The sequence below is a fragment of the Erithacus rubecula genome (assembly GCF_903797595.1).
Source record: "Erithacus rubecula genome assembly, chromosome: 2".
NCBI lineage: Eukaryota > Metazoa > Chordata > Aves > Passeriformes > Muscicapidae > Erithacus > Erithacus rubecula.
Window position 1 is genome coordinate 17,956,231 of NC_136685.1, and position 25,431 is coordinate 17,981,661.

The 25,431-nt window shown below is 38.3% G+C and overlaps 1 protein-coding gene across 2 annotated transcripts in view; it reads left to right on the forward strand.

Moving 5' to 3' along the window:
* Positions 1-7,530: 7,530 nt before the first annotated feature.
* PXDN (peroxidasin) overlaps positions 7,531-25,431 on the forward strand; it is a 79,428-nt gene continuing 61,527 nt past the window's right edge. The window contains exon 1 of one of the 2 annotated variants that reach the window (XM_079297494.1): positions 7,531-7,891. In XM_079297494.1, the coding sequence (XP_079153620.1) occupies positions 7,677-7,891 (215 nt within the window). In that variant the 5' untranslated portion in view covers positions 7,531-7,676. The remainder of the gene's footprint in view (positions 7,892-25,431) is intronic. The other variant, XM_079297495.1, reaches the window with a different exon arrangement.

The window sequence follows — 25,431 nt, forward strand, 5'->3', positions numbered from 1 at the left end:
TCACCTTCCTTGGTATTTTCCAATAACACAAATTTATAAGAATCAAATAAAATGAAAACCATGACTCAAAAATAGAAGTGGAATTAGGAATCACTCAAACACTTTCTAATGTTTTGGTTTTTAATCTAAGACCTAAAAACTTGTGCACTGAAGAGAAGGGGCAGGGAAAGCATGAAGAAGGATGAAAGAAGAAGGTTTGAAATGGAAAGATAATGACGGTGTCCTTTTAATTCTGATACCTCTGAAAAAAAGTTACAAATAAATATTTGAAGTATGTTGTTCATATTGGTCATACAAATCATACAGAGGTAATTTTTTTTCCGTTTAAAGGCTAGGATTTTGCACTATAATGCCTGCCAGCTGCCAGGTCTGTTTCTCCATAGAATAGGATTTCTTAATTGCACTGGGATTTTCAAATATTTTACTTTTTTGATTAAATAAAACAAACAAACAAAAAAATTTAAAAGTCAAACAACAACCATGTCTCTTTCATACTCATTACTACCTAAGAGCTGTTTTGGCTGTTCTGCTAGAAAAATGAGAGTGAGAATAGAATGAGAATTGGCAGTGAAAGAAAAAACAAAGAAAACCAGAAAAATCAGCAGAAAAAAAAAATCTGCTAATTTTCTAAAATTCTTCCACCTAACTTTCAAGTGATAAGGATAAATAATAGAGCCTTAACTCATTTTTCAAAGATATTGCCACTTTCAGTCAGAACTGAATGGGAATATATTATGCTTTCCCCAAGCTATGCAAAAAGAGAGAAAGGAACCAAACCAGCCAAATGTCCATTTTGTGGATGAGATGGGACAAAGAGATGAATGGAGGCCAGTGGAGCATGTACAGCAAGGATCGTGGAGAATAAGATTATTCTGCAACTGAAGAGAATTGTACATTACATTGATTTGCTTGCAAAAGGTGCCCATATCCCTACAGGTTTTAGCAGTGGATTTTTTCTCCATTTGTTTCTTTAGCACACTCTGTTTTCCTTACTCTTATCTCAGTCTTGCATCTGGAATGGCTGTTGTGCTCTCTTGGCAGGTTATTATAAATTCAAGAGCCAACAGGAAAAGAGCATGGCTGCAAATATGATATTTTGGACATGATACATGAGTTACAAATCAAGACCCCCGATTTCACTGCCGTTGTAACTTGGGGTTGGCTTCCTGGAGCAAAGAACATCGTTTTGTTTTGTTCTCTTTTTAGTAGTTATTTGTCTGCATTCCCTTCACAGGGCTGTCTTTCTCTCTAAAATTACTTAATTCTAACCAGAGACTCTGTAACAAACAACAGAACATCAAAGGTGACTAAAGGAGGAAGATCAAACAGCAATTAGTGAATCCGGGGAGCAATTAGAGGACACTGAAAGTGCCCTCTAGGGAGAGAACAGGACTGAGCAGGACCACCCTAGTTGAACTCATATTGGCTTTGATCAGCCTGGAAAGCGTGGATGAATTAAGGGAGGTCTGGTGATAGCCTCAGCCTCAGACAACCTAGCTGAACACATCTTCTTGCCTCTTAGTGTACCTTGGTATTTCACCCAAAAAATTGAGGAACTACATCTTTCTGGTATATTATTTTTAAACACAAACATCTATATGGAAAAATACATATTCTTCTGAATCTCCTGTTAAGTATTGCATTACTTCTGATTTTCCAGAGACCTTTGTTAAACTATTACTCCAGTCAAACTATGGTAAATTGATTTTGCTCCAGAAAGATTCCTGTAAGCTAAGGTCATGATGAATAGAGTAGACCATTCCTGTCCCAGATTGTGTCATGTTGGTGAAGTTGCTCATGACTCACCCTTTAAGCTTGAGAAGCATCTTGCCCAAGCTCACCAGGCTCAGCTATTGTTAACAGTGAGGTGTCATTGCCAAAGGGCAAGTCAGGTGTTGAAAAAAAAACAGATGATGCCTGGAGAGGTGTCTGAAGATCTCTTGGCCAGTCTCCTGCTGAGGTAAGGGCTATTGTCAGCAATCTCTCATAGCAGTCATGGCTTTGTCTAATCAAACCTTGAGAATCTCTGAGAAAGATGATTCCCAGCATTTCCATGTTTTCTGTGCCAGTGCCACGCTGCCATCCTAATAAAAAATATTTTTACACAGTACCTAACCTGAATTTCTCAAACCACAATTTACAACCATTGCACCTATATCACTGCTATTATATCAGTGCAAAAAAATGCATCTGTGTTTTATCCATGTTTGTATTTTAAGTGTCACAGGTTGCTGTTGGATCACAACCTTAACCAAACTTCACCAGATGAAATAAGCACAGATCCTTCAGTCTATGCTCACAGGTCATGCACTCAAACCCATTGGGCATCTTGGTGTTCCTCTTTGTAGCTTTCTGTTGAGGCAGAACAGGATGTTGTTCTTCCAGGTAGAACCTCACATGCACCAGTTGTGGTGGAAGGTGTCTTCCCTCGATCTGCTGCCTCTGTTTCTCCTGATGATGTTCATTCATTTAAAGTTGAGAACAGAAAACATCTACACTGCTCTGGAGAGTTGAACAGCATTTGTTCACACTGCCTCCAGGACCTTTCCTAGGATTTGGTCCCTCCTGCCAGCCAGGAACAGAGCAGCTAGCCCAGGGCATCAAGCACCTCCCTGAGGACTGGGTCAGGATTTTGACCTGTGGACTGGGGTTGGGGTCGGGGCATAGGGGGAACCAGTGTTTGGCACAGCCTGGGATGTGTGGGCAGGGCTGTGGGGATGGGCTGAAGCCAGGCTGGAAGTGGCAGTTTGTTTAAAAGCAGGTCTGCTTTCCCTCACAGGGGCTCTGGCCCCTCACATCAGTGGGCATAGTCCCACGGTCTGCAGAGAGGGCATTTGGTTTTATTTACGATTGTAAAACATGTGGCTGGTGGCTCTGATTCTCTGAGGCCTCCAGGCACAGCTGCAGAACAAATCATGGAGCCTCTTCTGGGTGAGGTATTTCCTCAGTGGAGTCAAGGGATTAAACTAATAACACCCAATTTCCCACTAAGCTGATATTAAGGAAAATTACTCTGTGGGAAACCAGGAGCTCATTGGTTCAAGTACAGTTTCCTTTGGGAAAGTCTCTTCAGGGGAGATTTCTTATTTTTCTTTATCATCACAGGCAAACTCTTCCATTTTATGTTGGCTGGCCATGTCTCTCTGGATTTTAAGTGGATTGCCAAAGCAGGGCTTAATATGATCTTTTTTCTTTTTTTTTTTTTTTTTTTTTTTTTTTTTTTTCTTAATTTAGTATTTGTCTTACCATATAATTTTAAAAGCCAGAAGAACAAAAACAGGTTATGCCTCTGTGCTATCCGCTTTTCAAGCCTGGCTTCACTAGCCAGTGCAGGTTGATAAGTGTTTTACTGCTACTGTGAGAGTTGTGTGGAATCAAACCAAAGGAATTAGGTCTAATAGATCCTTATCTATCACAGTTGGTAAAAAACTAAGTTTATGGTTTATATTCCTAAATATCAGATAAGGGGTAAGTAAGGTCCATTTCCTGCATGTAATGAACTGTTCCTTTGAAAGGGAAGACACATTAAAATGTACTTGCTGAAAGAACAGAAATATGTGGCAAATCTAAATTATGCTGGCTGATTTAAGACACAGTAAGCATCTTTCCTTGAACACATTCACTAGCACCAGGTAGTCTGGTTGAAGAGAATATTCAAGGATAACTTTGAAGAAAGATTTTCCTTTTTTTGTCAGGAAATTTATTATTGTAAAGAAACTAACAACACTTGTTCAGGTGTCTGCAAGTCACCAGGCAAATAAAGTTGCCCATCACATTCCACTACCAGGCACACTCTTGTTCAAACTTGGAGGGAACATCTGTTATAATGGAACCAGTGAAGGAATAATTTCCTTCTGAAATACATATTATATTTGGGAAAGGAGAATGACAGCTTTTAAAGATATCAACATTACTATCCCAGCTGAGGGAAAGAAGGATTTGTGAGTATCTGGAGACAATGTTCTCAGTCTTTGCTGTGCTAGCAGATATCATAAACCTTCAGATGCCATGATCAGAGAAGTTACATTGCCTCTGACAGGTCTGGCTGTGAAGATGCATGAGGTATTTCAAGAATAATGTATCTTAAGTATAGCCTAAGCTTTCCTGGATAGTTGAGAAATATTTATGAACAAGCATTTGTGAATTTAATAATTGTATTTAGCACAGTTGCTGACATGCTACTCCAGCTACTCCATGACATTCTCTTTGCATATATAATAGAAATAAAAGGTAAGTTTACATGTTTTCAAAGCCAGTTTGAGTTTTGTTTCCACCTTTAAAAAATTAAACATCACGTGTTTAATTTTTAGATCCCTTTGCTGGCATATTATCATGAAAACACTTAAATATAAGTTTCTATGGTGCTACATTAGAGATTTTGTCAATCTGGTCCTCTTAAATTTTACTGTTATTATTGACCAGGTATTTCTAATTAATAAACTAGATCATGATTCAGTGTCTGCTAAAGACATTGCAAAGCATTTTCACTGTCAGGTGTCTGAAGATATGTTGAAAGGTCTAGAAGGCCTAATTTTATATCCAAAGATAGAATGTTAACACGGAGATATAAACTAAACTGAAAGGGATTTGAGTATATATTTCTTATACATGATTTTTTAGAAAAACAAAAGATAAAAGTATTAACTATTTGATGTTTCAGAAAGTTTTTTTAAGTACCTCAGCAAAGCAAAATCTATAAAGTTAAATTACTGGTATGGAAGAAAACCAGCAAGTGGCAGTATTTGACAAAAATTGTGAGATGGATAGGAAACTTTTAAAAGCAAATGGAGATTTACACTGTATCTAACTATAAGGTAATCACTTCTGCAAGCATTCACAAAGAAACAAATCTCACTTCCAGCATAATTTTTTTTTTCTTCTTTTTGTTAGGTCAACTCTTCAACTAGAGAAATTGAAAACAGAAGGCAAATTTCCCATGGATATTTATATGCAGGGTCAACAAAAATGACCCTGCACATTTTATAAAAATTCTTCTATAAAAACCGGCTAAGAATAGAAACATATATCAAAACCATTTGGAAGTTTTATTTATCAGAAACCTTCCCTGCCACCAATTTAGAATACATGCAATGAATATTAAAATCATACAATTATAGAACTGTTTAGGAAAATACCTTTAAGATCACTGAGTCCAACCATAAACACAACACCTCATTGTTCTGGATTCCATAGGGCATGAAAAAAAGTCTAACTTAAACGACTTATGAGGCATCAATAACATATTAACCAAGAGCCTGGAAGTTGCATGTAACAAAGTAAATGGCAAGAATGCTATAGCGCATGTTACATCTAAAATGCCCAAGGACAGTGAGAGAGTCTATGCATAGTGAGTTTATTTTCACTGTCAGAATTATATGTGTAATAGCACAGATACTTCTGAGGCATAGCACAATAATCTATCAAGATCCCAAATGGTAAAAATTTTCAGAACAATTTTCATTTCCTAAAGAAAACATAATTTTAACTGTGTACTCTTTTCTGAAAAATAAATCATCATAAAGCACCAAAATTAAACAAAGTAAACTGTCATCATGTTTTCCTAAATGCTACAAATATCCCAACTTGGTGCTATCTCTGTATTACTGTGTTTTATTATCTAACCTCAGATGTTCTGCTGCTTTCAGCACAGGAGCTGCAGGATGACAGATTTACAGTTGCCAAGATGCTCTAACGTGAGTGGCATTTCTGCAACAAAAACTTACTTGTGCCAACATTTGCACTTTGTAGGTCAAAAGTGCCTGAGGGTTTCCTGGGCCAGGAACCAAATTTAATTTTCAGATTAAGACGTGCTTATATCCCAACACTGATTACAAATGTGGAGGAGGTGATACACATAGCAGCTGTTTGGTATATTGACATTGAGGTGATGCACTTTTTAACCTACTTATTCTATAAATTCTCTTCTACTTCAGACTGGTATCTGCTGTAAAACAGCTGATGTGGGCATATATGAGTCTCTGAGCAACTCAGTATGCTGAAATAGAAGACTAAGCCCAGCACTGCAATAGTGTTTAGGAATGCATCCAATTTAGAAGTCTACCTAACTGGTGAGAGTCTTTTAGGAGTCTCTGACCACCCTAGAAACTCAGTAATCATACTGATGGCATGTTCAGTAAGCCTCTGTTATCTCCAGACACAGACTGGGGTGGTGAAGGATGTTATAAAGGATTCAGAACACAACCTCTGAACACAAGCCCTACTTCTGTACTTCCATTAGCTAACTAATTTTTAAAGATATAAGCAGTTGTGTTGCTTTAGAGAAGGAGACATAGTGACTCATGAAAAACATAGTCAAAGATAATCAGTGTATTTTAATTCTGAGCCCATTAGTGATTTCCCACATCACAGCAGACTTCCAGACTCTGATTTTCTTGATGAGGTATTTGATTTGATGTTAAAAAAGAAAGAAAAAAAAAGTGTCCAAAAGTCATTCCCAGGCTCATGGACTAAACACAGGTTGCCACAGTGAGATTCAGAATAACAAAATCACAGAATGGATGGTGCTGGAAGGCACCACAATGAGTAATCTGGTCCAATCTCCCAGCTCAGGCAGGGTCATTCTAGAGCACTCAAAACAGTATTGCATCCAGACAGTCATCTCCAGTGAGGGAGATTCCACAACCTCTCTGAGCAATCTGTTCCATGATTTACTGTAGTTAAGTTTTAGGCAAGAATGACCTCTACATTGTTTGATGAAGAAAAAGAGATTCAGACAATGCTTCAGAAGTGCCATGGTTTATTTCTGGGGTGGAACTGGGGATGCTGACATCCATCATTTATAAGAGAATGTGTTGTTAGACATAATAGGCTAGTTGTGATCACTGTAATTGTCATTATAGAAACGATGTGACAGCGCTCAACTGTGATAGGCAAAGGGTTGGAGATAAGGTTTAGGACTGGCCCATATCACATAAGAATAAGAATTTAAGGAAATGTTAGAAATCTCAAAGGCAATCTAGTTTTTTGTTTTCAGGCAAGATTTGTTTTGAGAAAGTGTTAAGATTGTGTGAACTGTGGGTACAACCATTATTTTTCGAGGTGACATTCTAGTGGGTCCTCTTATATTGTCTTGCCTGTGCACCCACCTACCCAAAACCACCACCAGAAAGTCATTTAGGGCAAATCCAACAGTCTTGGCTCAGCAGGCAAAGTTGCAGCACTCGCAGTCGGCAGTCCACGGGCTGTGTATGTGGGTTTTCAATGCAGGGCAGAAATGGAAATTGACTTGCTGCGTCTTCCCACAAGGGTTTCTCTTTCCCTGATCTGTTTGTCCTCATTTTTTCCCTATGCTTTCTGTTCTCTTTCCTCTCCTTACCCCTTCTTTCCCTTGTGCAACCCCTCATTTTGCCCTCTCTCTCCTCTCCCGAGGTACAGGCTGCCGTCCCGCTCCGGGGTGCCTTCGGGCTCCGTTCCGGCCCGGCAAGAAGCGCGGGGCGGCGCGGGGCGGCGCGGAGCTCCGCGGGCCGCACGCCCATCCCCCGGCGCGGCGCGGGGCGGGCCCGGCGCCGTCCCCTCCTCCAGCCCGCGCGGGCCGGGATCGCCCCGCCGCCGACCCGAGCGGCAGCCGCGCCGGCACGGAGCGGGCGCGACGCGGATCCGCTGAAGCCCCTCTCCTCCTCCTCCTCTTCCTCCTGTTCCTCGCCCTGCGGCCCGGCATGGCCCGGCGCGAAGCGGCGGCCGCCCCCGGGCTCTGCCTGCTGCTGCTGCTGCTCCGCGGCGGGGGGCTCTTCTCCCCCGCGGCCGCGCAGCCGCCGCCGCAGCGCGGGAGCGTCTGGTGCCCCAGCCGCTGCCTCTGCTTCCGCACCACCGTGCGCTGCATGCATCTGATGCTGGAGAGCGTGCCCGCCGTGTCCCCCCAGACCACCATCCTGTGAGTGCCCGGCCCGCTGGGGCTGCGCGGCGGCCCGGGGCAGGGAGGGGGGCGGAGGGAGGCAGGAAGGGAGGGAGGGCAGGCGGAGGAGGGGATGGATACCTGGGCTGAGAGGCGCTGGGGTGGGTGGCGGCGGAGCCTCGGCTCTTTGTCTGCGGTCGGGGGAGGGGGCCGGACCAGCGGCGGTGGCTCTGCCCGAGGGGCCCGGGCGTCCCTGCGCTGCCCCGGGGCTGCGCTCACCGCTGGCCCCGCGCTCCGTGTGTCCTGCCGGGGCTCCGTGTGTCCTGCCCGGGGCTCCGTGTGTCCTGCCCGGGGCTCCGTGTGTCCTGCCTGGGGCTCCGTGTCTCCTGCCCGGGGCTCCGTGTCTCCTGCCCGGGGCTCCGTGTGTCCTGCCCGGGGCTCCGTGTGTCCTGACCGGGGTTCCGTGTCTCCTGCCCGGGGCTCCGTGTGTCCTGCCCGGGGCTGTCGGCGCGGGGTCGGGGGTTGGAGCGGTGCCCCCGGTTGTGCGGCGCTCCTAGACGTGGATGTTCTGGTTAGCTTGCGGGCGTTGTGTCCCAGCTTAGTCGTCCCTAGAAGGATTTCAATACGTCCTTGGTATCCTGTTTAAAAGCCTATTCAGGCGGCAGGGGGATCGACAGGAACATAGGTGGCACTTTCTGTTCGATTCTTGGGGATGTACGAGCAAACCGGGACGCAAACCCTGGGCTTGCTGAAAACTAACCCGGCTCAGATTCCTACAGAGATTTGCGAACATCAGTTAACAACCAGGTTTTTAGTTCAGGCACAAATGTGTCAGTTGAAGTGCCCGGCCGTTCCTCTGGTCAGTGTTTTGGGTGGGATTGCATTGGTATCAATTTCAGTATTGACAAGTTTGACATTTAGTTCTCATTGATTTGACTGAAACAGTTACCTTTCCAGGCACATTGCCCTGCACTAAAGGCAAAGCTCCAAACGAACATCACAAGCTATTTTGTTTCGTGGCGTACTAAGAGGAAGGGATTTGTTCCACTGACCTGCTTATATGTTACTTGGGCTCGGGAAGCTCTTGGCACCAGCCCTGCCCTTTCCTTACACACACACAGCCGTGGAAGCTGAGCAGAGCTTGGCCCTGGGAATTTTCTGCGGGGCCTCCTGTCATAAATTTGTCAGATATTTTCAAAAGGGGTCTATAAAGCCTTGCTGTGTTTCAGCTTCCAAGTGTTATTTAATGTGAAGAGTACAGTCATTTAGCGTTAACTGAGTCCCTCTTTGGCAAGAAGTGCAGCCTTTTGGCAGAATGGGATTAGTCCTGCAGTACTTGTAAACCTTTTAGGGAACAGTACAGGAAGTGGGTGGTTAATGTTTCTTACATTTGAAACAAAGTACATTTACAGAACACCTTCTGCCTTGAGATTACAGGAAACCGTGTAAAGCTAGTTTTGTGAATCATCTAAATGTAAAAACAAAACAAAACAAAAAAAACCCCAAACCCCAACACCCCCCCCCCAAAAAAAAAAAAACCCAAAGAAACAAAAAACAAACAAAAAGTCTTAGTGTGTGAAGTCAAGTCTTGATGGCTTGGTTTCGTCTTAAAGGTAGAAGGGTCTGCAACAGCAGAAAATATTAGATTAGACCTCGCCAGGGTGGAGCTCCCCTTACGGTGGGTATTTATAATCTTGCAGTGAGTCAGAGGAGAATGTGTGAACAATGCAAGTATTATACTTGTCTAACCCCCACTAATATATCAGGTTGTCTAGTATTCCAAATCTGAATTATCATTCTGGTATAATGTGAGCTACCATGCTACAGAAGTCATGCAAAAGAAGTAAGAATATGTTCTCAGCTGACAAAGAATGGTCATTTTCAAATATGCCTGCGGATGACCAATGTTCTTCAAAATCTAGTGGTGACCTTATTTTTCATCTAATAATGTGTATTATCCTTTCTGAACAACTGACTGGGGAACTATTAGAAATATAATAGGTAGGATTACATCTCCTGATACTCAGTGACTCCTGCTACGGTTCTGCTGAATGGCTGTGAGTGGAAAGGAGCTGGGTCAGAAGATAGTCAGGCAGTATGAGTTCTTTTATATATACATATTTTCTTTAGTAGTGGTGTTGATAGTTAGATAATTAAAAATAATAAATTAATTTAAAACATTCACCTTCCCCTTTAAAACAAAAATTTAGGAAATTCTGCAGGATTTCCTGTGTATTGCTGATGGGTTAAGTTCATTTTTACTGGCATTGATAAATTCCCCATTCTCATCTGGTTTTTTTCTTACTTACAACATAGATTGACTATGTAAAAGTAATTTTGTAAAAAAATATTGCCCTAAGTTTTTCCTGATTTATAAGTATTTTGCTGAGTACTGGTTCTGAAAAATGCCCCATTTTAGAAGCTGAGTTGACTTTGCTCTACTTTACAAACAGTTTGTTACATGGATTAAAACAGCATGGGGCCCAGACCAATGGTGCAGCCAAGTGTTTTCCCCCACATATCAAAAATGTCTACTCCTAATCTCAGGCTCTCTTTTGAAAACTGTTCATAACATTACTTGTTGCTGACCTTGCCAGTGCTACTTCTGGCTGTACATTTTCTCACTCTCCCTTGCTTCTCCCACTTTCTGGCACTTCCCCTTCCCTGCTGCAGGCTGGGATCCATGGTTTAGATGGCTTCTGCAGGGTGGATTCTGCCAGCTTTGAAAGAGCTCATAGAGCCTTGCATAAGCATGTGGTTTCACCCAAAATGAGATTGTAACCTGGGCTCTTTTTTGGACTAGGGTCAGCATCCCAGTCCTGTGCTGACTTCCCTTGAAAGTGGAGACTCATGTACAAAATGGTTTGAAAAACTGGTTAATGCTGTAAATACAATCATGGAAATTTCATCTCTGACTAAATATAGAGTACTTATATGCACAGAAATTGCTGAAATGTATTTATATTAAACCATTTAAACAGTTGAGGAGCCTTAATTTCTGGGTATCCCCTCTTGCCGTCTCCTCCTCCCATAATTTATCCTGTTTTACACTTCTTAGGGGATTTCTGTGTTCTGGAGCAATTTCTGGTATGTAGTGTTGATAATTGTGACAGGAGACCTTTGAATATTGAATCAATATGTTACTATTTGTATCTAAACACAGTCCAAATCCAAACTTGTCTACGGGACTAGCTACACATACTCAGACCAATGCTGAAATTTGTTCACAGTTTTTCTTGGCAGCACCTCATTGCTCTCTTATTACTAGCTGTACAAACAAAATTGCATTCACTGCACTTGAGTCTAACAGACTGAACAAGAAAAGAAGCTAAAGTTCTGTTAATAGCAGAAAAGGTAAAAATTGACAAAAATAGTTATTGCAAAAGAAAGTGGACTTGATTTGCACTGAGAATGACGTGCAAATTATTGAGGAGAAGATTTCATTTTTAAATAAGTCATTCTGCATTTGCTGTGTGGTTGTTACTTTTGGTTACCTGTATATCTGCTACACATAAAACACCTTTTCAATGTGGGAGTATAATTTTAAGTGATAAACAATAATAGGACTTCTTAAATTGCAGCATTCCAGCTGAATAGCTTTTGAAGGTAGGCTCTGAAATGAAATTGAAGGCAACAGTCTGTGTTGCTTGTTACTGCTTTTGTTACATGATTCTAACATATTCTCAATATTGGGTAGTTCAGTTTTTTATTTACTCATTTATCAATGTATTTTAATTTCTGGTTTGTACTGTAGATGTCAAAGGGAAATGGGGAAGTGTTAGTTGTTTAGTTCTATGGTGACTTTCTAGACAGCTGAATAAGAAGTACTTGTATTGTTTTCATCTCTCAGTAAGAACTTTTGGTGGAATCTAATGTATGTTCATAATGCCAGTGAAAACCATTATTGAGGCTTCTCAAGAGTGTCTGTCTTAATACCAGTAAAAAAACCACAACAGTAAATTACACCAATCACAAATTTATTTGGAGAATATGTGAAAAACTAAAGAGGTAGGGGTGATGGAAATGTAATGATATTTCTCATTTCATTGTTGATTTGTGCAAACATTATACCTCTTAGCAGAGGCATTTAGGAAAATGAAATGAGTGATATGTATGGAGACTGTCAGTGAAGCAGTCTCTGGGCTGTCATAACAGAAATCTTATTGCATGCTGCTTGCAGATCTGATATTTGAAATGATGCATTTTTCAGCCAGCAAACAACCATCCCATTTTCATCTGAAAAATACTAAGTCCTTGTATTTGACTAGATCTTTGAAACCTTTTTAGAAAAAAATCCAATAGATTAAAATTAAGGCAATATAAAATAAACACACCTCATCACTGTGAAGGGTGAAAGATTGCAGTCTCAAATGTGGACTGTGAGTAAACTTGATAACTTCAAGGGTGAACATCATTTTACATGTAGGAGTTGGTCAAGAGTTAACACACCAGAAGATTTTATTCAAGATGCAGGGATATGTACATACTTTATGTTAAAAAAAGGAATACAGATACTGAAGATTTATTTGAAGGATTTGAAATCAACTTGATACTGACACAGCTATTGCCACTGCTGGCTGGGCAGCAAACTGCAGTAGGTGCCAGTGAGGGTTTACTTGAATGATACAGAACAGGGGATAAAGAACAAGATTATTTCAATAAAAATTGTCTTACCTCTTCCTTCATAGAAATTTTATGAACAAGTAAAGAATTCAATATGAGATTAAAACACCTACATGTAAGTCTCCATATACAGGAGTATATATCTGTATTTGGTTTGTGAATTTCCCTTCTAACAAGTAGCAACTCAACCAGTACAGTTCACAGTGCCTGCAGCAGAGCTCAGCTCACTCAAAAGGGGACACCTTTATTTGAAATAATAATTTCTAACTTCAGATTAGGTCCCTATTTGGGCTGTGCCATAGCTGCTTGCACTCAGCCTAGGACATCTAAATCAACAGCAGGCACCACTGGTCAGACACCTGAGTTAATTGACTACTGTTTAGGCAGTTTATTAATTTATTTGTGCCTTCTCCAGCCTAGGTGGGTTGACTCGACTTCTGGTGACAATAAAAAGAGATTAAATGTCGGTATCTAGATGCTGATATTTATGTATCTAAACTGAAGTTTAAAGTATTTTTCAGACGAGAATGTTTTCATAGAATTTTCAACAGGAAGAAACTACTTGCAAAGAGCAGGCAAGGGAGTCATAAGCAATTAAAAAAAAAAAAAACTTTCAAAGTCCGTAAATTGTTTCTAAAAGGAGAGCATTTTCTCACTATTGAGCCCCGTCCTGAGTCCCACCCAGAAAATCAAGTGGATACTGCAGAAGATACCAATCCTCCCCATCAAAGCAGCTGTGGAGGGTGTGTAGGATGTAGAGCCTGCTGAAGCCATTCCCAGGCAGTCGGGATGTGCTGCTGATGGGATGAGCCAGGACCAAGGCAGGGCTGTGTTAAGGAGACATTTGCAGAGTTTGCAGAATGTGTTTGGTCATTAGCAGGGGACAGAAGGGCACAGCACTGATAGTGTTTGACATTTACTGGGAGATGAGAGGCAAAGCTGCTGATGGCTGCAATAGAAAGCCCAAACGAGTCTTGTCTTTGACTCACTGGTTTCACTGGTGGGAAGATATTTTTGTCATTCAGAGTATGTTAGCCCTCATCAAATTCTTTGCTGAAGAATGGGAAAACATATGAAACAATATCATATCCATCATTGTCACCAAAGAGCTTACTGTATGCTTAACACACTATCATCAGAGGAATACATTGTCATATATTACAGTGAATAAACACCATTTCTTGTTTTCATCTTGTTTTACTAAGATGCATTTTTGAGCGGTAAATACTTAACATTTGAATGTTAAAATGATAAATATGTGCTTATTTACAGAAAAGTAGCTTTAATAAGTAAACTCAAACTGTTTTGAGTTAAATATCTGTTTTTAGAGGGTAATGGAAAGCACGCTTACAAACAAGTAGAGAGTATAGAGCAGCATATAGCTCCTTATACCTATAATAATTTGCAGATATGGATTTTTGGGGATCCATCAAGATCTACATACTGTATGTAGATCTTGATGGATCTCTTCTCTACAAATTGTTTAACCTCTTTTTTTCAACTACTTTAGCTGTTAAGTTACATTATAACTTTCAGTGACAAGGAGTACTACACAAACTATATGGTGGAAATTGCTCTTCTGTTTGAATCCTGAAAGTTGCTAGACTCACTTAGTGTTCCCCATTTCTTCTGTTGGGAGAGGCAGTGAGTACTTGATCTCCATCATTCCAATGCCAGCCATGATTTTGTGGTCTTTGATCCTAAGTTCTCCATTTATTTCTTTTTAAAGTTGGAGTCTTCTCAGTGAAAGGTTGGTATTAATCTCTCATCATCTGGATTGTTGCTTCCCCACTCTGCTGTGTTTGAGGTGAGGGAATTGTAACTTTGCCCAGTTTTTGTATAGACAAATCTGGTATGAGGTTTCATGGACTAATCAGGGGTAGTGTAAGATCTTGTCTGTAGTGATCACTTCTAGTCCTGACATTTTATTTGTGAGGCTTGATTTTTATTTTGCATTAATACATGCATTAGGTCTGCATTTTAATAGCCATTTGTGGACTGCTGACAGGTCTTTTTGCTGTTCTTTCTAGGCAGTCTTTATTAAAATAGATGAGTATCATAAGCAAAATTTTGTTCTTGCTGTGGTTCATCACTCTTCCATTTAGGAATAAACTGAACAATGCTGAACTCAGCACAGCTCTCTGTGAAACTCTACTGGTGACCTTTCCCAACTACAAAACTTCTCATTTACTGCATACATCTCTTCATGTGCTCATCTAGACTGTGGAATATTTGCTTTATAGCTGTTTTAAAAGATTGTCTTCTAATTCCCAAAGCTTTGGGAGTTTGGACTGTTGTCAGCACAAGACTTTTTTTTTTTTTTTTGTTCTACTAAAATGTTTTTAGAAAGCTATAAGGGTTATACAGCTCAGTGGATTGCTTTGTGTTGTCCATATCCCCAGTTCAAAATCTCAGTCTTAAACATTATTCCAACTTTCTGATTCTGTTTAACAGAGAGCTCCAGTGTCTCTGTTGTTACTCAATTTTCCCAAACAACGTGATTAAAAAATGATGAGTTAAATGAATTTTCAGCATTACTTTGGGGAATTTGGGGGCATGAGGGACAGTGAATAAGAAATTTTTGTGTTTCAGAGACAAACATGGGATTACGTATTGGAAAGAGGAGGAAATGGATGCTTGGTCATGAGTAAATATATTCTTTCTCTCCTAATTCCCAAAGGCAGCTGGTGGAAAAATAGCAGGGAGATGCCTATCCTTACACCATCAGGAGGGTCTGGATCTGAAACTCAGGGAGAGGAGTGTGTCACCTAAAACTCTGGTAAACACAGGCCTAAGAGAAAAATATGATTAGTAAATATTCTAACCTCCTCCACTTTCTAAGTAGCCCCTGCTGATTTCTCTCCCAGGTGAGGTCAGTGCTCATTAAGAGGTGATACATGGGGATGCCATTATCCTGCAGAAAACCTTGTCATTTAGGTGTTAAATAAATGTTAGGCTTGTCGCATATGTGTATTGCCTTGTAAGTAAGTTAAGTTTAAGTTGAAAGGTTGGAAGTCCAGAAAATTAGGAAATATGGCCAGTAAAGAACAAAGCTTGGCATGAAGAGAGAAGAAAACTGTGGAAAGAAACCAACATAATATAATAGAAGAAATCGATATTGCTATTATGACATGAAAAAATATCAGTTATTTGGGAAATAAATAAAGAAGAAGAGAAGTAGTGCATTATGTTTAAAATTGCACATTATTTTATTTTTAATTACAAAATGGTTTTTACAGGAATATTTTACTGTGCATAATGGGTAAAATGAAAATGCTAGATTAATGTTTTGAGACTCCAATTCTATTTTGAACAACTGAAAATTTTAATCCATCTTGATTCTTGTTTTAATATGGTATTTTTTCAATTATTTCTTTTTTGATTCAAATTTCTGAGACTTTCAAAACTGATTGTAGTTTGTTTACAGTACTTTGTGATGAAATATTTTGTCCAGTCCAGACCTCATCTTGCAGAGCTTACACATAGCTTTGTATAAATGAGTAATCTCCAGGCTTCTGATTTTTCCTGGACGTGGACATTTGCTGAGTCTCTTTCCAGCAAGCCAAATTGTTTACATCCTTGTAGGATAAGACTTCACTTACAGAAAAGATCCATTTATAAAGGTGACATTTAAAATCTATATCACACAATCTAAACATTCATGGTTTTTGGGTGATGTTTATGTATAAAAAGAAGTTATTATTTTAAATATAAAAAAGTTAGTATTTTAAATATTTATGTGTATGTGTGTGTCTGTATGTTTATATATACACATGCTGTACATAATGCATGTATATATGTAGATAGATAGATATAAAGGGAAACAACTGAGCTAAAATGTCTTTATAATTTTTTTCCATTTGGATTCAATAAAAAAAAAAAAACCCAAACCAAAACAAAACTAACTTTAAAGGCTTTCTTATTGCAAATGTGGGCAGGGTTTCAAGACAATCCATAGAGATGGTGCAATGAGAGCTGAATGAGCTGGAACAGAATGACTCAAATATTTCCTTTTCCTTCCTTTGCTTATCAGGCTGCCAAATTTGATTTCTTTTTGGTATGGAATTATTGCTGCTGCTAATGAGAGTCAAGTGATTCTTTTAAACAGAAAATTGAATGTTTACTACAAATAACAAAGGTCTCAAAATCTTGAGAAAGACACACGAAGGAGAGATTAATGTGGTCTCTCATCTTCATGTCTTTTTGTTTAATCTGTATTTGCAAAGATATGCAAGGATTAGGACATTGAAGAGTTTGTGCAGGAGCTGGCAGGGTTTCTTGAAACCATGTGATAGTTTGTGGAATAGAGAGTGTGAACTTTTGTGCAATGAGTTGTTCTCTCTTCATTTTTTTTCTGAGTTGTTTTTCTTTAAGTTTTACTAAGAAAAACAATGAGCAAATGTGTTTAACTCTAAATTAGTTTTACTGCCTGTGACATTGCTCCCTTTTTTGTTGTGATCTGTTGTTCTAACTTTCAGATTTTTATTCTCTTTCCAATTGCCACTCCCTGTATCTTTCGGAAACATTTTCTTTCAACATTCTTTCCCCTTAAATCACTTATTACAACATGCTCATTGCCTGGCTGGTCTGAAAAAGGAAAAATATTACTTGGTACTCAGTGTTACCTTCACTAATGACTGCTTTTGGTAAACAGGCTGATGACTGCTAAATGTTTTTTGCACTGTGTTAGCCAGACTGGATTTAATGGCATTTTATTTGCCCTTGTGCTGCTGGTTTCCTCGGTTGCAGAAAAAATAAAGAATGAAGGAGTTCTTGCATACTTGACTTATCTCTAAGCAGTGTGAGCATTGTGATTGGGGCAGCCTGAAATTCAATGCAGATGAATTATTGTCTTGTGGTGGCTTATATTTAATGATAGATTATCATGATAATCAGATTAAATCAGTCACCAATATTCAAATATTTAAATTATTGTCTTGTCATGTTTGAATAGAGAGAAGAGAGAACTCTTTTTCCCAATATTTCCAAAATATTTTGAAAAAATATGTGGGTGAATGTGTGTTCCGGTACACATAACTCTAGTGGGCCATTCAAAACTCAAATACAAATAAATGCCACATTGCATTGTCTGCTAAGATCAAGTAAAAAGCTAGAGCAGCAGTATGATGGTGTGACATGTATATTAAAAAGTACATAGCCTACCAAAGCAGGATACCTTTTAAGGGATATTTTGCACTCTTTTGGACAATAGCTAATTTGGCTTCAAGAAAGAATTATTGATTTGGTGGCATTTTGATAAACTCTCCAAGAAATTTGAGAGATGGTAGTATTTATTTATTTATTACAGACATAAACTGAATGAGAAAATTCCGATCTTTGACTTTGGTAAGGTTCTCAGCCTCTAAGAAAAAAGGCCCAGGTAATTGAATTAAAGTGCCTGTAAAAGGAGAGCCTTGTATCAGGCAAAGAAAACAGCAGACCTGTAAGAGCAGTGAGAGCAATTTGTTTTTGTGAGTTGGTGGCTTGCTCTGGCCAGATTCAAGACATTAACTTTCTGGTTTAATTTTATTGCCCTGGGAAAAGCTTAAGTAAATGCAATAGCATCTATGTAGGGGGTAAAATCAATTAAAATGTTTCCTAGTTGGACTTTTATGTATAGCTAAAGCACCCTAATTTGTGGATTGGAGACTTAGTTGTCAGGTGTGTAAATAATGGCTACCAGACAATTATTAAAGGTCTATAAATGCGTTTCTTAGTCTGGTAACATTTAACATTTATTTAGACCAATTTTTAAACCTTGGGATATTATATTTTTTTTCTGTGTCCTCTCTCAATAATCTAAATAATTTGAAATTTCTAAAATGTTGATACATGTTGAAGCATTTTTCTTGATTCAGTAACCAATAGTTTTGAAAACTTAGCCAGCAAATCCTATAATCCTCCATTGTGATATGAGTATTTTCTTGGATGTTTTATACTATGTCAGCTTTGTGTACTTTATGGAGTAGATGTTTTCTTTTTGACATCCTCTATTTACTTAAACATTTTGGATGCATCTTGCATAGGAATAATTGAATGTAAGTTTTGGAAAGAGAAAAAATATGTTAAAAACGTCTGGGAATCATTAGAGTTTTCCAACTGGACAATAATTAATTGGCTGAAAGCAAGGTTTGTTTAACAAAACCCAACAAAATAAACCAGCCTTCAGTATCAACCTTTACAGTGGTCATATCAGTTTAGAAGATATATAGATATATATATCTGTATAAGACATACAGAAGATATATTCCATTGATAGGTGTAAGATAGATTTGTCTTTTAGAGAAATCTGTGGGATTGCCAAACACCTCAGATAGTGCAGGGGACATTTTCTGGTTTTGATGAAGTTGCAAGGTGAACAACACTTAGATATGAGAGGTAGGCAAGTGACTTGTGTACTCAGGTGTATTAGTTAGACCGGTTTTATACCACCATAGTATGTGTTTGTAATCCCTTATTCATCAGAGAAAGAAATAAGAACTAGCTGTGGTTCTGTACTAACCATTTAACAATATCAAGTTGAATTCAAACTAGTTTTGTATTTTCAATTAAAATTTTGAATTCCCACTGTACATAGAATACAGTAATATCTGTGCTACCCAGATTCCTTAGATGAGGAATTACCTTCATTACCTTTAATATACTTTTTTCCCCTCTGAATATCCACAAGAAACTGTTGTTTAATAGTGCTAGAGTAGAACAAGTACCCGTCTCTCATGTTTTGACAAAATTTGTATGTTGTTTGTTTGGTTAGTTTGTTAAATTACTTTTATATATTTACTGGCTTTTGCAGGTTGACTTCACTTCAGAAACTATATGTATTTCTCTGAAAGAGTATTTCATTTTTCAGTAATCAATCTTCTGGACTTTTGTGTAAATAAAAATTTGTTTTTAAAAGAAGGTTATGATTCAAGTGGAATTAATTTATCTTATTTTATTAACTCTGAATTTTGGTGATAGTTAGACATGATGACCCATAAAATAAATTGGTTTTAACATATGAACCCACATATAAGAAATTTCTGATAGCATCAGAATTTGTAAATCTTGAGTGCCTTTGGGGATTTAAAATTTGGGGTGTGCTTTGTTGTTTGTTTTTTTTTTTCCTTGATTGGTGTCTCTTTCATCATATAAATCTGTTGGTTTTATCTGCATAATGATGAAGCTTCATTGGGCAGGAAATAAAATGTTCCTTCATTTCAGGCTTATCTTTAGCTGTATGGTTGGACATGGGAAGGGCTTGTCCCTCCAGAGAATGTGTTTAATCTCTCAGGAGAGATTTCAGCCACAGGAATACTGGAGTAGCACAACATCTGATGCCTGAGGAAACTTTGCCAGCTGAAATTTTTTACTTAAGTGCTGAGTGATGGGTTTGTGGCTTGCAGTCTTCAGCCTCTTCAGTTCTTGAAGTATCTTAAGTATTTGAGGAAAACCCAGCCATAAATTGGTGTTTGCATGCCTTTGGATCAGAGGGTATACTTGTACTTCTGGCCACTCTTAGAGCAATGATGAAGTTTAACTGTGGGTTCAGAGGATTCTTTTGCACTTGAACTTCAAATTTGGTGATTAATATTTCTGGGAAAGAATTTTTTTCACAGGATTTTAAGCCAAATATATGACATAGCAGTGTTCTTAGTCAATTGGAATACTACTTATTTATACATTTTCAAGTCATGTAGATATGTGTTTTTCAGTAGTAGAAACATTGTAAGAATCTTTTATCCAAAGCTGGAAATTAATTGGTAGATATGTCTGCTTATTGAAACTAAGATTGAAAAAAAATATTTGGCTGCAGATAGTAATCTTTTCTTTAAAACCATTTAGACTGCATATTAAAAGAAAATAATAAGTAATGTATTTAAGTAGCTAGTCTATTTAGTATATTATTGCTAGTATATACCTACTTATTTTCTTTCAATTTTCTTTTTTAATTTACAAAACAGAAATTGTGCCCCTTTGCACTAAAACAAAACAAACAACTCAGAAACAGCCTGTGAGGGATTCTTGGCTTTCTTTTGGCCAGCAGTAGTTGCTCAGCCTGCCTGTGGTCTTCATCAGTTCTCAGAGTGAGCTGAAAAGAAGCCAGGGGAGAACATTGGTTTCACTCTGAATCACTTCCCTGGTTTGTGATGTCTGAGACAGGGTGGCAGGAGGAGGAGCTGCCTCCTGAGCAAACCTGCTGACCTGCCCCAGGGCTTCACCAAACAGGACCTGCCTCAGAGAAAACCATAAAATACTCTGGGTCTGTGGCACAGCTTGAAGGGGCAGCTTTGGGCACACAGAGAATTGAGTGCTCCTTCTTCAGAAGAAGTCCCCTTCCACTTTCCTTCCTTGCCAGGCTTGCCAGGGATGTGAGTGCCACCAGCCCCTGCTCTCTGCTTCCCTGGGCTGCTGCCAGAGCAAATGTTCTGCCTCAGAAATGTCTGCAATCTTAACTGGCACAAATTAATTTATAATTAATGTCCCCTCTATCGAGTTGCTAGGTATTTATTATGTGGGTATTTAAAACCATCTGATATTCCTTAAAGGCAAGTTTGTACTTAGTTTAAAATTTTAGAGATAATTCTGGTTTATTTCATTCTACTTTGGCAAGAGTAATCAAAAGCTTGAACTTTTTTTGTTTTTTTTTTTACATACACACTAGGCTGAAAGTGCTGCTCTTTATGCTTGAGCTGAGGAAAGACCCATTGAGAATCCCCATTTGCTATTTTGTGCTACTGGGCAGCATGGCTGCTCTCCTTGTGGCCCAAATGGCATTTATATGGCCTGGGTATGGCTGGTTTGTGTGGGGTAATAAAAGCAAGAATGTAAGTTAAAACGTGTTCAAAGTAGAAAAATCAGGTTGAATTCTAACTTTAAAAATGGCATTACACTGTGAAGACTGGAGAAGGATGGAATTGCCTTCGATTTTATTCAGAAATTTCCTTTTTTGCATTATGATTAACACGGAAGTGTGTAAAAACATTTTTCTGTCTGCAGATGTTTCACACATTTTTCTGGTACCTTCAATATTGTGTCAATAGGATGGAATAATTACAGATAGATTCAGAAGAGTGCCTTCTGATTGATTGTTGACTTATGGTGCCAGTTTTAGAACTGCTATGACAAGGTGCATGGCAATGCAAAATAGATGTGATATCCTGAGGCCACTGGAACTTTAAAATACTGACAAATACACAAGACTAGTAAGATTTACTTGGAAATTTCAGCTACATCCATAATTTTCTGCAATCCAGTTTTACAACCTGTTATTTTTAAGGTGGCAAATCAATTTAATGTAGAAGAATGTAGAGAATGTAGAGAAAGAAGAAATGACCAAGGGAAAATGTTGTAGGCTAGTATTGCTTAATTCAGTTCTACTTTTGCAATGCGAGGTAGGAGATGATGGGTATTGATTGAATCAAGCTATGGAATATAATTAAAATGTATAAAGCATAATGCTTTTATTATTCTATTTATGCATTCTGTATGGTAGCTTGTTCCTTAATGAGTAGTAACTCCAAAACTGCTTTTTGTTTATAATTTTTATATCTGCGTGAGGATGGACATGACATGAGAAGGGGAGCAATAACCTGTTCCCAGACATTCCCTTCTCTGAATATCATTAGGTTGGTTTCTTTAAGGGTGAATGTCTTCTAGGAGCCACTTGCATTACTCTTCATAGGAAGAAAACAACTTATCCCAAGAGACAGGAACGCCCAGTTGCCTGCCTTGAGGCTGCCTCCCCTCCTGAGGAATGGGGAGATAAATATCAGAAGAGTCTCCAGACTCCTGTTCCTCTGAGTTTTCTTTGCCAGGAGCAGGAGAAGCTGGGGTCAGTCAGAAAGTAGCTGACTTATCTGCTCTTGCAGCCTGTTGTTAACCTCAGGAAGCAGAAAATTCCATTCCATGAGTTGCAGCTGTTTCATTGAGGTGACCTGGGATTTTCCATGAAGTGGAAGGAAGAGCTGTTGCTTTGTCTGAAACCTCAGTATGCTACAAGAAGAACTATTCATATAAATGATATAATTTACAATATATCCATATACCCATACAAATTCTAACATCTCTAAGTCTATTGGAATCTAATATACCTATCACTATTGGAAACAAGTGGGAAGTACAAAAAAGTTGGAAATATATTCCAACAAAATCTGCCTATTATAGGGGGAAGAGTGACGCATAGATTTACAATGAATAAAAGCTTTTGATGTTATTTTTAGATGCAGTAATTCCTTCAATTTTCCACATCCTTTGGCTTGATGTTGATCTTGTATTGCAGAACTTCTTTTTGAATTGAAGGAGACAAAATGTGCATTCTTTAGTAAGGTCAATGGCATTTTAGATGCTGGATGTTATTTATTGGCATCATAAATGTAATACAAGCTCACATGCACTGCATCAATGAAGCTGCCTGCCCTGAGAAGTCCCTAAAACTGCAGTGATGGGGAAACTACACTTGCATGTAGTTTATTATTTTATCTGTCTAATTTGTTCATTCATCCAGAGCCCTCACTCTCAGCCCTGTTTTCAGATGTAAGGTGTTTGGTGCTGAGAGCTCAACCTGCACTGATGCTTGCCCAGCTGGGTGCTCCTGTGGCAGAGGTGCTGATGTGTCAGAGTTAGAAAGAAGCTTAAGGCACTCTGGTAAAACACAGGTGATTATTCTGTGTTGGTTTTCAGTTATAAGTATGCACACTAATTGCATCCATTTTCCTGGAAGTAAAGAGAGAAGGAACTAATCTGCTATGGAACAAAATCAGAATTGTATTTTTTCCTACCCATCCTTATTTAAAGTTGTATGATTTATATGATTTTAAATCTTTCAAGAACTGCTGAAATAAAATATGCATGAACTTCATTGTTTGGATTATTTAAAGAAAAATGGTCTATTTCTCACTTAATGGTGTTTGTTTCTGCTGAGCAGAAACTGAAAACAAACATGAAGTTTGGAAGGAGGATGAAACTATCCTATTTTTAACAGTTTACTACTAGAATGACTAGCAAGTCATTAGGTTTTGCTTGATTAATGGTCTTGAATCACAATTTTATGTATTTTTCAAAGGTATGGCTCTGCTCTGACAGCAATAATTTCCTTAAGACAGGAATTTCTCTATTGTTGTGTTACTTATCTTGTGTGAGAGGTCAGGGATGATAATGTTTCTTTCTGGCTCTCAGTTCTTTCCTCTGAGAATATCAGTAATTCATGGGAATAGAGTTTAGAACTAAGCATCCCTGTGAGACAGAGAAGTGCAGAAACAGTATTTATTTTACAGAATGGTATATGGGAGGAAAATAAGACTAATTTATGATTTATTACACTATATCACAACAGCAGAACTTCTGTAGGCTTTTCACAGTAGTAATTCACAGGACTGCTAACTTTAAAAGAAACAAAACTAGTGAATTTGTTTCAATGGTTCATGCTAAACCATTAACTAGTCAGCTTCCTATTTTGGTGTCTTCTTTAGCCTGCTGTAGAGGAGAAACTTTTTTATTCAAAAGTTCAGCTGAAACTGCATATTCTTAAATATTAAAAAGAAACCAAGAAAAGATTGAATCCCCAACTGTCACTAGTGCTCTAAAATATTTCAGTGTAATATAGCTCTTTACACAGACTGTGCCAAATATTAATTTGATCCAAACCTTTACTATCTCAGATTTGTGTTAGTAGAGCAATGCAGTCACAACTCTTCTGCTCTATTTTATTGGGCATAGCACAAACACAGGACAAAATTTTAGCTGTTTCCCAAGGTTATTTCTGTGAAAAATTATCAGTAATAAAACATATGTCTGTGCTGTCAACAGCCTTTTCATTGTTTGGTTTTAGCAATAGAGCCCCCTGAGAGAAATAAAGACAGATTTTGCCTTTTCTTATAATTTCTCAGACTGCAGAAACAGCAATTGCATCTCTTTGAATTCTATCCATGTTGTTAAAAGGAAGGGGGTTTGGTTGTGTGGGTTTGATTTTGTTTTGGTGTTTTGTTGTGGGGTTTTTTTAAGATAGTGTGAGAATTAGAAACCATTATAAAATAGAATTTCTAATTTTAAAATAATTTCTGTAGTGGATGAATTTTGGTGGACTTTGAAAGTGGATGAGACAAAGAGCCACAATCTCACCAGGATAAAATTTCCATGTATAATTTTTGACAATTAAGCCTACAGACCTAAAACTTTGGACCAGCAAATCCTACTTGAGTCTTTTTAATGGCATTTTTAATGGCTGGTTAGAAACATTGGCAACAAGGGCAGCAAAGGGATCTAAAGACTTAGTAAGACAATACTGTATTGCATTTCATTGAATTAACAATTAAATGTTTTTCTTTCAACTGTATTGGCAAAATAATTGTTAGTTAAAACAAATCCTTAGCTCTTGGAGAAGGATATATCTTAATGCTCTGCATTCACCAAAGCTGTAGCTGATAAAATAGTTTTTTATCAGACATGTGAACTCAAAGTTCCTGTAAACAAATCTTGCATGTTTGTGCAAATCAGATATTGTTTTTAATTAGATAATTGATATATCATCTAAACTTCATTATTTCTATTTTCTGAAGCATGGGTTTATGATCAAATATTCTTCATCCTGATCTACAGATTTCAATATTTTTGTGGTCCTACCATTTACTTTTGTTACTGAAATTATAGTGTATTAAGTATTATTGACTATGATACCCCCTCACCATGTAAGAATAATGTTTTAATTTCCCATCTCAAAATGCAGTGGCTCTTTTAATGTGCTGCATGCTAATGGAGAGATAATAACAATATCCCAATATAAATTAGAGAAAATTACATATTGTATGTAATAATTAGGCTGGGGAAGATTAATCCAGAAAACGAATTGCTAAGAAAAAGAGAAGAATTATATAATTTTGTTTGTTAAAGAAGCTCTAGGGGTAAATGTGAAAAGGAGGCAAAAAGAAAAATTCTTGGTTCCTATAGTATTCTAGCAAATGTTGCACTGCTAACAGATG